This window comes from Pteronotus mesoamericanus, unplaced genomic scaffold, assembly GCF_021234165.1.
Source record: "Pteronotus mesoamericanus isolate MK-2021 breed Mesoamerican mustached bat unplaced genomic scaffold, CSHL_Meso_final contig_78, whole genome shotgun sequence".
In the NCBI taxonomy this organism is placed as follows: domain Eukaryota; kingdom Metazoa; phylum Chordata; class Mammalia; order Chiroptera; family Mormoopidae; genus Pteronotus; species Pteronotus mesoamericanus.
The window spans coordinates 14416017-14430134 of record NW_026555258.1 but is presented as its reverse complement, the minus strand read 5'-3'; the positions used below and the strand labels follow the sequence as shown (position 1 = coordinate 14430134).

The following is a 14118-nucleotide window of genomic DNA, read 5'->3' as shown; positions in this document are numbered from 1 at the left end:
CCCAGGGCCAATGGCCAAAGCCTGGAAATCGAAGCCAAAAAGCTCTGCTGCAGAGTTAGGGTCTGGTCTCCCACTGTGCGATATGATTAATTGGGGCAAAAATGAACTTCCTGCCATTCCACCAGTGATTAGTCAGAGTTAATGAAAAAACAAAAACAAATACACACACAAAACACACTTCTCAATTCTGAATCCTTTCCAGGCTGGCTAGTTCTAAGGAACCTACTTTTCCAACCACAGATTTTATTCCTCTTTCTTTTCCAAGAAGTACTAAGAAGAAAATGGAGTGGAAACAGAGTAAATTCAAGTTTTACAATCTGAGAATTAGAAGGGATTACTTAAATGGTGCCTAATCTCCAACCCTGCTACACCATCCTTGACAAATGGCTCCCTGATCTTGTTTTAATATTTCCAAAGACAAAGAGTTTATGATCTTTAAAATTAAGAAGGGGAGGGTAATGTAGATGTAACAACTTGTTTGCCAAATTATACTCAGGATGCTGTAGGGATAAATATAATGTGGCAAAAGAAAGAAAGTAGTGGACTTCTTTGAACTCTAGAAGCATGGGTTTAAGCACGGCCTCACCACCACTGTCCCTGTATCGTGGAGTGAGTGATTTAATTTCTGAGCCCAAATAAAACTCCTTGTTTCTCAAGAAAAGGTTCAGTAGCACACAGAGTTTATCATACAACGTTTATGAAGCCATTCTCTAACTGTTAAGGGGCTGTCTAAAATAAAGCAGCTATGACTGTTTTATACCCCCTCCAAACTGTGAGCTTTTGAGGAGGAAACTATTTCTCATCTTGCTTTGTATCTTCTGCATTAAACACAGGGTCTTGCACACAGTAGGCACTCAGTTAACATCTCTTGAAAAAAGCGAGTGACTGAGTAGTGAGGGAGAGCTGTACCCAAAGAGAAGATGCAGGGACTAAAATTCATACAGCTCTCTGTGGGAATAGCGGATGGAAGAGAAGGGGAGACAGAAGGTACCAAACAGGCTCTGGGATGTTGTACAGTGCAGGCTTCAAAGAGGGCTTTGAATCAAGAAGCAGGCACAGGACATCAGGGCACTTCGGTATAAGAAAGTCTTGTTGAAATTTAATTTCTTTTTATGCTGGACAGCCTATCTTTCAAAAATAAGCTTATGTGGAACCCCAATGTATGAAACAGTTTAAAGCAGTCCTGCTCTGGTTAGGACAACCATGCCCATTCTGCTTTCCTCTTGTCCCCAGAGAGCCTCAAGGCTCTGTCCGCATGCGGAGCTGTCATTCAAAATGCAGTTTCCTCGGGCTGTTTGAGAATCTGCACCTGGGGCTCTAGGACAGGTGGGAACAGGAGGGCGTTGAGCTGGAATTGAAACAGGGAGCAGAGAGGAAGAGCTTCAGAGAGAGAGAGAGAGAGAGAGAGAGAGAGAGGCACCGGGGGTGGGGGGGGGGGTCTGGGTAGGAGGAACGATGTCCAAGGAAAGAAGACAGAGGAGAGACTGTGTCCTTTGGAAGGGCAGGGTCAGCAGTTTTAAGAGAAAGTATGGAGACAATGGGACCGGTGAGCTAGAGTGTTGGGGGAAAGACACCAACTGGTTGGCCACAGGGACAGTGTGGGTAAGACATGTGGCGGGCACGTAGGCCTTGCCTGTCTCAGACCCCACTCTGAGCTCCTCCATCAGCCCCTGACCTTCGGTCCCTTGGATTACCTCCATCCTCCGGATCTCTGGGCAAGAAGCACCCCCAGGACAGTAGCACAGACCCAGTGATCCGGGGATCTGTCCCCCCATGGATCTTCCAGCCCAATGTAGCCTCTCTAAAGCTGGAAAGGTCTTTGAAATTCAGGTTATGACCCACTCATAAACTGTGAAATCAATTCAGTGGCTCACACCAGCATTTAAAAGGCGACATAAAAAGAACAGAAAATGTCAGAGCATGCCACATGTAATAAGGGTAAGTATTCTTCTGCAAAACTTATTCTAGAGATATGCACACACACATTCATACGCATACATGTATGGCCACTGTGCAAAATATATTTCCCATTGTGACTTGTGTTCAACATTTTTGATAAAAGCAGCTCTAAGAGACTCAGCCTGCTAGCATCTAAGCCCATGTCTTACATCTCCTGATCAAATAAATGGGCTGGATTAACACACATTATCCTCAGAACATGCTTGGGTTTGGGAATCAGGAAAAGTGGGTTCCAGTTATGGTTCTGTTACTTTTAGTTGTATTGAGATGATCTCTAAATTTTGATAATTTATTCCTTATGAGATGGATGGGAAGATCCAACAGATCATTGATTTGAAAATACTAAATAAGGTTTGTACAGTTCAGAAAAAGGGTAAGTGGTCCATGCAGAGGTTACCAGCCTGTGGGAAGGCTCTAAGACATGTATTTATTCATCATTCATGTATCCATTCCTCCATCTACTAACCCAACATATTTTATTAATCCCCACCCAAGGAGAGGTTTATTGATTTTTGAGAGAGAGTGAGAAAAATAACAATGTGAGAGAGGAACATTGATTGGTTATCTCCTGTACATGCCCTGATCGGAGATCAAACCTGCAACTTTTTGGTGCATGCGATGATGCTCCAACCAAATGAGCCACATGGCCAGGGCTTAGCCAAACACAGATTTTATAAGGTGCCAGTCACTGTGTTGGGCACAAAACAAACCTGACAGACCTGGTACCCAATCTCATGGGGCTCTGAATCTCGTAAGAATATTAAAATATTTAATAAATACAATAAAAAAGTACTATTATGGAAACAAATAGGAGAACTGATAGATGACAAAAGAGAATTCATGGAGGAAGAAAACTGTATCTGATGAAATAGTATTCAAGCAAAGACCAAAATAATGAGGAGTCAACCAAGGCAGATGGGGAGGAAAGAGGAGAATTTCTCCAAGCAAAGATAACCCTGGCATATGCAAAGGGCCTGTGGAGGAGGAACCTCAGCAGGCTGGAAAACCAAAAGAAGGCCACTGTGGCTGGAGCATAGACAGTGAGGGTCAAGAGCAATGAGAAGTCTGGAAAAACTTTAGGCAGGAGACTGCTGTAACCAGAGGGATTGTAACAGAGTGGCCGTGGTGTGCAGAATGGATGAGGAGGGGCTACAAGCAAGCAGGAAGGCGTGTGCGGATGAGGTGCTGGGGGGACATCAGCAAGACGGATGTGGCTTAAAGAGGGGATGGATGGGCAGGGGTGGAGGTGACCGGGCTGCAAACTTAGGCTAGAGCCTCTGCGTGAAGACGTTTAAATACCAAGATAAGGCACTGAATGAGGGGTTGACTATGAAAGGGCTCTGAGGTTTTAGAAAGCATGGTACAAGGATGACATTTGCATGGCATTCACAAGGGCTGTTGGAAGGGTGAGTTAATAAGCAGCTTCTCAGTTCTCTGTCACCCTAGAGTGGTTTATTGACATTGCACATGAGTTCCCTGCACCCTTGGGGACCACTCAGAACACTCCAAAAAACGGGGATATCCCCTGTCGCAAAGTCCTTTCTGCCAATTGAGCTCAGAATTACCGCGTAGCAGCTTCCCGCCTCAGAGAACAGATGTTAATTACTTATTTTTTCTTTCCAGATTTGTAGGAAGCTCATGGTCCCTATGTGTTAGCTATCCATGGGACTGAAGAGCTTGGCCCCTTCCCAAGGGTCCTGAGGCTCAGTGCGGTGTAGTGGGTTCCATCCCAGCTCAGCACCCCTCCCCCCCCGCCAATGGGGGCTTTCCTGCTAGTTTTACTTGGCTCTGCCCCCTTCCAACTCTATGACCTTGGACCAGCCTTTTAAGCCTTCTTTGCTTCAGTCTTCTGCTCTGCAGAGTGGGGGCGATATTAGTACATAACTCATAGCATTATTGTGAGCTGTAAGTGACATAATTTGTGGAAAGTTCCCAAAACAGTGGTTATCACCAAGTAGAGGCCAGCTAATGTCATCAGCAGCAGCAACAGCACTGGTTTCTTAGACAACCCTTTCATCCACTTTCCCCTCAGTGTTAATTACAAGTAGCTCAATGAGATAATGTACTAGACAGCAGTGGAGTTGTTATAGGGACTCAGGAAACATCCCTTCCTCCTCATTCTCTCAACAAAGGTCCCACTGACCCTCAGAGGTTCTGGTCTGTGATCCTGAACAACACTAAGGTTTAAGCTACTGACCCACGTCAGAGAGCTCGTGACCCTTCCCTCTCTGTCACTGGGTGCCGCCACTGGTATATGATGTCACTTCTCTTTCCTTCTTCTATCCTAGGTCCTGAATAACAGTATGAGAGCAAAAACAAATCTTTTATTTTGCATCACTTCACCAAAAGAATCCTAGCTCAAGGTAACTATGAGGACTGACTTCCAACAAAGAGAAGAATTTGGACTGATGTTTATTAGAAAAAAATCAAAGGAGAAACTCGCACATATAAAATCGTAAGTATATAGATAAAAGCCAGAAGGGTCCATGATACCATACAAATAGTCAATGTGAAGTAGGAAAAGGCTGTTTGTGCAGACTGGTGTGGGAGAGTATAGGCAGCCCCACCTTGAGTGTATAAGACCAGTTTTTAAAATGAATAAATATAACAGGACTTACCAAAATTACAAGTGTATAATGTGTAATTACAAATGTATAATGTGTGTCCTTTGAGGCAGAGATTATGCTTTTAGGCATCTGCCTTACAGGAATAGTCTTATACTGCAAGATATACACATGTATGTGTATGTACGTGTGTGTGTCAGTACAGGATGTTTATTGACTTATTATAACTGCAAAAAAATTGAGATAATGACCAACACAGGGGAAATAAAGTATATACTGATGCCTTTCATATACTCATATTCTGGGATCCTATATAGCTTTTGGCAAGAATAAGAGCGGTGTGCATGGCTGACACGAAAAGATGCTTTTCTTACGCCGTTTGGTAAACCATCAGATTGCTTCAGAATGATGTATGTGGCTCAGATGGCCCCATCAGTGTATATCTGTGTACATTGGAAAATGCTAGAAGAATATAAATCAAGCTATTATAAAGGATTAGCTTTTTAGTCCTGTCAGTAGGATAGGATGGAAAGACAAAGTAGGACTTTTATTTCTTCCTTTACACAGCTCAGACTTCTTTCTTGTCTCCTTTTACTTTTTTTCTTTTCTTTTTTTTCCATTCATCTCCCTTCCTTCCTTCCTTCCTTCCTTCCTTCCTTCCTTCCTTCCCTCCCTCTATCCTTCCCTTCCTTCCTTCCATTACAAAGAGTATGCATTTCTTTCACAATGATAAAACAAAATTAAGAAATCATTCAGCTTATCCCTTGATAAAGTGATAAATTTGTTATTTTCATTTCCTTGAGCCTCCATGCATAATATTGAGGGAAGACAGACATGCATTTAAAGATGGGTAAGAAAAATGGGACTTAAAATGTACCCAGTTTCTGTTATGTACCAAACACATGATTAAATTCTCATTTCTAAGGTGGTATCAGGGGTGATACCACAATAGCTGAGAACTTCTAAAGTACAGGCACTAGCTAGTAAGACTGGAGCCAGCCGCCCTAGTCTTGGTCAGTGGGGACTTCAGGAGGGTCTTTGGGGAGGGGCTGGGACTGCCAGGGAGCATGAGGGCATGGGGGTGGGTCCGGGCCGTGAGCCATTTACCAATTGGCATGGAAGAACATCAACATTTAACAAAGGGCACACAGCCATACAGGTGTGCATCATCTGCGCATCAGACCTGCTTAGGATCTGGGAACCCAAGCAGCTGTCGCTTGGTAATGAACTTTCTCCCTCTGCTCTCCAGACCGCCCTTCTATTATTTCAGGTCTGTTCTGAAAAGCAGGCAGACAGAACTCAAGTGTGATGAAGCGGTTTGAATTTATAGGTAAATTCTAAGTGTGAAATGTACAGGTGGGACTAGCCCCGGACAAGGTAATTTCAAACAGCTTCAGCATTCCGATGCAGGGACTGCCAAGCCTCTGAGTGCCTGCCACTCTCAATGAAAAGGCTGTGCCTAGGTCATCCCATGAAAGAGACAGATTCATGGTTCTCTCTCCACGGCCACCTGAGGCGACAAAACCCAAGTTTGGTCTAAGCTGCTGCTGTTAGATCTCCTGCAATCTGCCACATCATTGTGCCTCTTCTGCCCAGACATGGAGGAACAGGTGCTGGGGGACCATAATGCTGCAAGAACAGCCACCAGCAGCCACGTGCCTACGGTGAGGACAACCAGTGTCCTACTTGGAGTCAGGAAAAGTGTACCCTCCACTTCCGTCCCACCTTGGTCTGTTCCTCTCTCACCCTCATGGCGGCTGGGATACAGTATTGAAGAAAGTGCTTTGTTTGATTTCCAGCTGCACTTTATTTTAAAGCCCACTCAGAGGCACACTTGAAAAAATGATTTTGCTCACATGAAAACAGGTAAGATGATGAAGGCCTGGCTTTGCAGGATGGCCAAGAGTTCTGCCCAAGGCCTTGCAGCCAGTGAACTGCAAGCCATGGTGCAAATGCAACCCACTCTCCTCCACTCCACTGGGCCGCCGGGCAGGAGGGCTGGGCCTCATTTCTCACGCATCCACCACTCATTCCCGTTGGATTTCTCTTTTGTGCTTCTCAACGGTAGAGTTGAGATTTCAGAAAATAAGGGCCTGGCTTTGTGATTGCTTGAATAGAGTTCTGCTTGAAAGAAAACACAAGGGAGAGAGTACCTCACTAGGAAGAAGGGGGCCAAAAGCACCTTCGCCTGCTTCTCAGGGATTTGTGTTTTGAGCCCTCTGAATCCAGCACAGTTCTGTCCCCTGGGCTGTCTCTGTCATACAAGACCCAAGTATCTCCACCCCCCACCACTACTACCACAATTGCAACACAGAGAGGCTCTGCAGGCAGCTAAAATCGCAAGCCTGTGTGCATGCGTGTTCTGTTTAAGGTGCACGGCCCCCGGACGGCCCCACCCCCCAGTGAACTGGGCCATCTCCATGATGCTAGGGGTGTGAGGCAGATGCCTACAGCCAAGGCTCTGGCCAGGAGGCTGAGGCTGGCTGTCAGGGATCTGGGCTCTCATCTCGGCTCTGCCGCATCCTTGTGTGTGACACACAGACCCAGGACCATTTGAGCTTCATCTTTCGTTTCCTGACCCCCATCCCTGTTTTTCTCCCAGGAAGAGAACTGCAATGTCAAGGACAGAGATTCTACTTTCCTCACCTCTGTCACAGGGTCTATCGTGGTGTCTGGCACAGTGTAACAACTTTGGAGACAGATGGTGTGAATAACAGTAACAGAAATGTGTATTGAACATTGAATGTGTACCAAACACTTCATGTGTGTCATCTAAGCTTCCTAACCGCACTGAAAGGCAGAACAGTCTCGTGCCCTTTAATGGCAGGGACGCATGCAACTTGCCCTGTCAGAGAGCTCGAAAAGCTGGACGGTATCTGTAATTTCTGCATCACTCCACCTCCCCAATGCAGACTCTCTATGGCCATTTGTACTACCTTCCAGTTTGGCTAAGGGAGGGTGGGAAGGGAGAAAAGGAGGTCAAATGATCATTGTCAGTGACCTGCCTCCCTGACCCGCTTTCCCGCTTTGAAGATGTCTGCTGCTCTCCCTCTGGACATTGGTGGAGGCGGGGTGTGTGTGTGTCCTTTTTTGGGGGTGGGGGTGGGAACCATAAAAAGATGTATCTAAGAGAAAAGATCTTTGGAGCAAAGGAGAAAAATGTAGAGTTCAGAGCTCCAGGGCTAGGCCAAGCAGTGAGGGTCCTATTAGGTCACAAAGAAGAGTGAGTCAGGGTTAGAACTGAGGTCTCCAGCCCAGCTTTTCATTCATCATTACCGTCAGCACCACATAGACAATGTGGAGAAAAAACCAAATCGTACCTTTGTAGCATTTATTTAAAGAAAAACAGCCAAGTCCGATCTATAAACAAGCTGGAGCCATAGACGCTTAATAAAGACAAGTGTGAACACATCTTGTGTGTGTCCAAATCATTCATTGCCCCCCAAAAGATTCAGCGGATGTGTTGTTACAATGGCACATATGAGAAAGAGTGAGAGGTCTTCGTCATCAAAAACTCCAGTATAAGCCACGAATAGCTGCAAAATATAAAGGTGATCTTGGGCTGCATCAACAGAAGCATAAGAGCTTGCAAGAGGGAGGTAAGAGTCCCACATTGCCCTGTGCAGAAGCATCCCCACCTTGAGGAAGAGGACTGTCAGTTCTGGTATTACACTCCAGGAAATACAAAATTAGACTCTGCATCTAGGAGACAGTGACCAAAATGATAAAATGTCTGAAAAACACATCGCGTGAGATGAGCTAAAGAAACTGGGGTTGTGGATTTAGATTGATTTCCAGAAATTGCCGTTTTTTTCTGTTGTCAATTTTTCCAAAAGATGTCTTGGAGAAGGAAGATAAGATTTACGTTATTTCTGGAAGTAGAGGGCTAGAGAAATACATTTCAACTCAATGTAAGAAAAAACTTTCTAATTGTAGTGTCTGGAAATGAGATGAGCTCTTTCCTGAGTAGTGAGAAGGCCATCAAAGGAAGTAATCAAGAGAGAGTTGCGAGATGTGGCATTATGTAACTTCTGATGCTCTTCAAAATTCTAATTCCAGTAACACTGACAATCTTTTATTTCTCCCCTCACTATTGAAGAACCAGAGAAGACAAACGCTGATAACCCAACAGAAGATGGCCATAAATTCAAAGTGGCTTAGCCCAAAAGACAATACCAACCCAACTGTCCAGCTCTTATAACTATTCCTAGCTCTCCAAAATGCCCCTAGAATATGGGGTGAAACAAGGAGGACTCACCTTTCTTCTCAAAGTCCCCTTTCTCTTCCCCTGGCCGGCCCAGGCTGTCCAGGGTGTGGGTCACCTGGCTGCCAAACTCATCCTCACGAGAGACGTGATTGGCCCGACGGGGTGGGTCCTCGTCCTCTTCATAGTCATAATCATCCAGGATGGGGGTCTCCCGAATGGGCACACCGATGACGGAATTGTGGGCCTGCAGCCGGGAGGAGCGGAAGCTTTCCCGGGCCTGGGGACCCAGCAGCACGGATGGGATGTAGTGGATCTCGTGAGTGGCTTCGGTGCTCGCGCTCTTCTGAGGGACACGGCGACGCTTCTGCCAGCGCCGCTGGGCATACAGTGCCACAGTGAACACCAGCAGCAACAGCAGCAGAGCGATGAGGCCACCCTGGAGCAGGAGGGAAGAAGGACAGCAAATGGGCCGCTGTTATTTGGACGAGGATGCTAGATTGGCTCTTCTTGTGCACCACACTCAGCCCAGACCCCTGGGTTTGGCTCAGAAAGCCCTAGGAACCACCAGCCACGGTTTGAAGCCAGAGAGACACTGTTTTCCAACAAGGCTTTCTCACCAACAATCTGTGTGGCCTTGGGCAAACAACTTGACTTCCCTGAGCCTTGATTTTTGCATGTATGAGGATGAGTAAGACTCCCTGTCCTTCCTTCTTCATAAGGTTGCTATAAGGAGCACATGAGATGAGTTTTGGTCATGTTGGCCAGGGCTGTGGCTTCACACTAGCGAGTGTCTGAGTCCTGACACTATCTCCTGTCAGGGGAATGGCCTCAGGACATTTACTTACACTTTTCAGCCTTGCTTTTTCTTTTCTAGACTGAGTCCACTGAGGGCTCAAGAGATAGCCTTTTTTCCATTCTGCTGCCAATGTAAAATCATTAAGTCAATTACAACATCATTTCCTCCACTATCAGAAGTGATATCTTTTAATATTTGATTCCCAACAAGGGGTAGGGCTCCTTTAATCAGAAATTTAAAGCAAACTGAAGCTTTTGGTTTTTTTTAGACTTTATTTATTTTAAGAGAGAGGGGAAGAGAAGGAGAAATAGAGGCAAAAAAACCCATTGATGTGAGATAGGAAGATCAATCAGTTTGTCTCTCAACTGTGTCTCGACCAGGGACTGAACCTGCAACCCAGGCATGTGCCCTGACAACCTTTTGCTTTGCGGGACACTGCCCAACCCCCTGAGCCACACCAGTCAGGACAAGTTTATTTTTCTTTAAAACAAGCAACTGGTAAGAACTGAATTGGGTCTGCATGCCATACATTAAATTGGAATATGCTGAAGCATTTATATTATAACATATCTCACGTGACTCACGAGATTCATCAAATACCCCACTCTGTGAGCTCCCTTAAAGGGCAGAGGTTTTGCAAAACACGTCTGTATTTCCCACAGCGCCTGTCCGGCGCTTGAGGCGGAAGGTGTGCATCCTCCTGGCCCCGCCTCATATGGACCAGATGCATATCCCAGGAGAAGGGCAGGCCTCTCAGTCATCCTGCTTTGCTTTGGTAACTTCATGCTTTATGTCTCGGAGACTGGAAGCCACCTTGCTGAGTCCCTGCTGCATATTTTTGCAAGTCCCTACAGCTGGGAAGGATCACCCTCTGTTGTATGGGCAAGAGGGACGGAGAAATCGAGACTCAGGAAATCAGGTGGTGAGGAGCGGAGTGAGATGTCAATCTCAGTCTCATTTTTGTGTTTGGTGTGGTGTTGCTTTTTAGCTCTAAAGCCTGTATTCTTTCAACCACACCCATGTGGCTGATTCTTCTTTCTTGACTATGATCTCACTGAAGGCAAGGATGTTTTCTAATAACTACCTAACATCAAACAGAGACGACAGACGTTAACCCTGAATGCATCGTATCGGGGTAAGGGGAAAGATGAATGTTGTTAAGAATACCTGTTTAGGCCAAGAAAAACATTATTCACTGAAATGGCTCAGCTATCCTGCTGACCGCATTGGAAATCTATTGTGTTATTTTTTCAAGGCCCTCAGCTCACTGAGCTAGAATTCATCACCTCTGCAGGGGGTGTGGAGTGGGTGGGTAAGTGGGCTAATAGGTGACCAGGTGGCAGGTCTAGCTAATAGCCCTGCCTTGACTTTGACTCTGAAACCCCAGGAAGGTTTCTCTGAAACTTAAAAATAGATACAGAAACCAAGCAGAGATGTAAGTTTGTGTTTTATATGTATGTGTGTGTGTAATCTGTCAAAAACGTAGTATGTGTGTGTATTTTATCACCTCTGGAGCCCTAAAAAAAACAAGAACAGACCCTTTTTGCTTCCACTGAAAAGATGATTGTTCTGTGTCTAGAAATCATGTGTGACATGATATTAGTTGTTGGGGTTTTTTTTGCATCAAAGATAGGGAAGAAAGGAGACGCGGGGGGAGTAAGGAGGAGTGAGAAGGAAAGGAAATAGGAAAGGAGAGTGAAGCGAGAAAGGAGGCAGGGAGAACCCTGACACTTGGTAAAAAAAAATAAAATAAAATAGCAGGCCTTTTCCTTACTATTACTTACTGTTATCTTGTTTTATCTTAAAGATTTAAAGACAGTCATATGGGACAGGGTTTTTAGTTTCTATTATATAAACAAAATGTGGAAAAGGTGGTTTGGAGAGGTTAAATAACTTGCTTGAAGTCACATAGGATTTGATCTTCATTCCAGCTGGTGCAAAGGGCCAGGATGTGGTAATGCAGGGATCTGAACCAAGCTTTTGCTGCACAGTCATTGGCTATTTTACAGCCCAGTGGTTCACAGAAGCCAAGGGGTCGGGGGCAGGGAAATGGGGAAGACGGTAAGGATGCATGGATAGAGAGGGTATCCTGAGAAGGGAAAAGGAAAAATTATTTTCAAATCCAGGACTCAATGGGCATATCCTGAGGCTGCATATTCATGGAAGCTTTTAATTTTGGTTCACTGACACCCCCAGAGAAGTCTCCTTGACGGACTCAGCCCTCTCTCTTCTCGCCTTTGGGGCCTTCACTCGTTTTAAGGGGTCAGGCCCTGCCTATTTCAGGCCCTTCACCCCCAGCCCCTTTCAAACCCCAATTATGGGTGTTTGACACTGGGGTCAGATCCCAGAGCCAACAATGACCTGGGAAAGATGAGACCTAATCAAACAGTCCACCTGCTACTATGGCCCCTCCTTGACCCCTTATGTCTGCAGAAACCCCCCTTGTCACCCCTGCAGTCCTGGATCAGCTTCCAACATTACTCACTGTGTGATCTCAAATCTCCCTTCTTCCCCTGCACACCTTCAGTTTGCTCATCTGTAGGTTGGACTTGATGATACTTGGAAGAGTATAGCAAACAACTATGGGTAAAGGCTTGGGCTCAGAAAGACTTCTTTAAAATCTCATGCTGCCAATATACAAGCTGGGTGATCTTGGACAATGGGCTGCATCTCTTTGAGTTAAAATATTCTCATCCATAAAACTGGGTCAAAAACGTCCTTACTGAGGGAGTTGAGAAGTGAGTTCGTGGATGTGGCGAGCCTAGAACGTGGTAAACAGTCACAGACTCTGATCCATGGGATCAGGGGTCACAAACTCTGATCCATGGGACCCAACAGGGTCGATGTGCGGACAAACCTGAACACTGCTCTGCTGACCCTTACAAACTGAAGGGTGCAGCTCAAAAGCAAAAGAGCTTGAGAGAACCATCCGGCCACCTCTGTCCTAGTGGGACATTGGATCCAAAGGAAGCAGAAGAGTAACTCAGGTTCACAAAGACACCGTGACCTGTGTTCACCTGGATTGGTTCAGGCTGCTGTACGGTTCCATTCCGGGACAGCTGTCCCCCATTCTGTGTGGACTGCCTTCTCCACAAACAAGCAAACAGAAGAGCAGGAGCCATTGCTGGCAAGGTGAGCAGGACCAGAGCATCCAGCCACTGAGCCTACATGCCGGAAGCAAACACAGGCCCTAGTGGAGGAGAAAACACTGCAGTGTGTGCAGGGAGCAGAGGCGGGGGAAGAGGATGGAGGCAGAGGGCCGTGCATTTTCAGAAAGCAAGTTAAGAAGATGACAAGGCCCCAGGGGTGGCAAGCTGAGGCCCTGCTGGCCTTGGAGATGACCCAGGGCCATATTCAATTTGGACTGTGTTGGAGAAGTGGCAGCAAGTTCCAGAAATAAAAATGCCAATCTGTGAGTTAGGGGTTGGTTTCTGCATGACTGCAAGTGGCATCAGCCTTGGGGTGAATTTCACCAACCCGCAGGCAGAAAGGGGGAAAGAAAAGGGGTGGGAAAAGGAATGGATGTCCCCACAGCTTCTGGAATCTTCCCTACTAGAAGTCTCTCTAGAGCAGGATCAGCCCCCTCCTCTTGTTCTGCTGTTGACGGTGAGTCTCAGATCCTCCAGTGAAGACAGACCAGGGGACGGGTATGTGATGTCAGGGGCAGAGTGTGTGATGGAGCATAGAAGCCAACATGGGACCCTTGGCTTCCCCGCCTCCTGCTGGCTGTGTGTAACAAGCCGGCTATGGCATTTTTCTTCCTTGGGCTGCAACAGGCTCACCATAAAATGTGCTGATTGTTCCCAATGTGACGGGTTACACTAAGGATTAAACAAGACAATAAAAGGTCTGGCACCACCAAGGTCAACAAATACCAGTCTCATTACTTCGGCCTCTCTACTCCTCTATCCAAAACCAAATCGTTATGCACACACACACCCTTGCTTAAAACCCTTTCATGGCTCCCTACAGCCCTCAGGATAATGTTGAGATCCGTAGCCTGGCACCCAAGGCCTTTCATGACTAGGGGCTGCTTCCTTCTCATGCCTCAGCTCTGCACAAGCCCCAACTTATACCCTGTCCCAGAGCCACACTGAGTGATTAGCATCCACCTAAGTGTGATGCTCTGAGCTCTTTCACACTGGCTGCTCCCTGATCCCAGAGCCTCTCTCTCTCTCTCTCTCACTCACTCCCTGATGTGGTCTGAACAACGATCCCAAAATTCATATCTACCCAGAACCTCAGAATGTGATCTTATTTGGAAACAGGATCTTTGCAGTTGTCACTGGTTAAAATGAAGTCATACTGGATTGGGTGGGCCCCACATCCAATGACGGGTGTCCTTACAAGAAGAGGAAAGGACACACACATACACAAGTCCATGTGAAGATGGAGACAGGGATGGGAGTGCATCTACCAGCCAAGAGACACCAAGGATTGCCAGCAACCATCAGAAGATGTTGGGAGGCATGAGACAGATTTCCCTTCAGAGCTTCCAGAATGAACAATCCTGGCTGACATCTTGAGTGTGGACTTCCAGCCTCCTGAACCACAAGAGAACACATTTCTATTGTTTGAAGCCCCCTGATTTG

At 46.2% G+C, this 14118-nt stretch overlaps 1 protein-coding gene across 3 annotated transcripts in view; it reads right to left on the bottom strand.

The window, feature by feature from the left end:
• ASTN2 (astrotactin 2) overlaps positions 1 to 14118 on the bottom strand; it is an 807209-nt gene that overhangs the window by 616416 nt on the left and 176675 nt on the right. For all 3 annotated transcript variants that reach the window (XM_054584473.1, XM_054584474.1, XM_054584475.1), the window contains exon 3: positions 8782 to 9166. In XM_054584473.1, coding sequence (XP_054440448.1) covers positions 8782 to 9166 — 385 coding nt within the window. The remainder of the gene's footprint in view (positions 1 to 8781; positions 9167 to 14118) is intronic.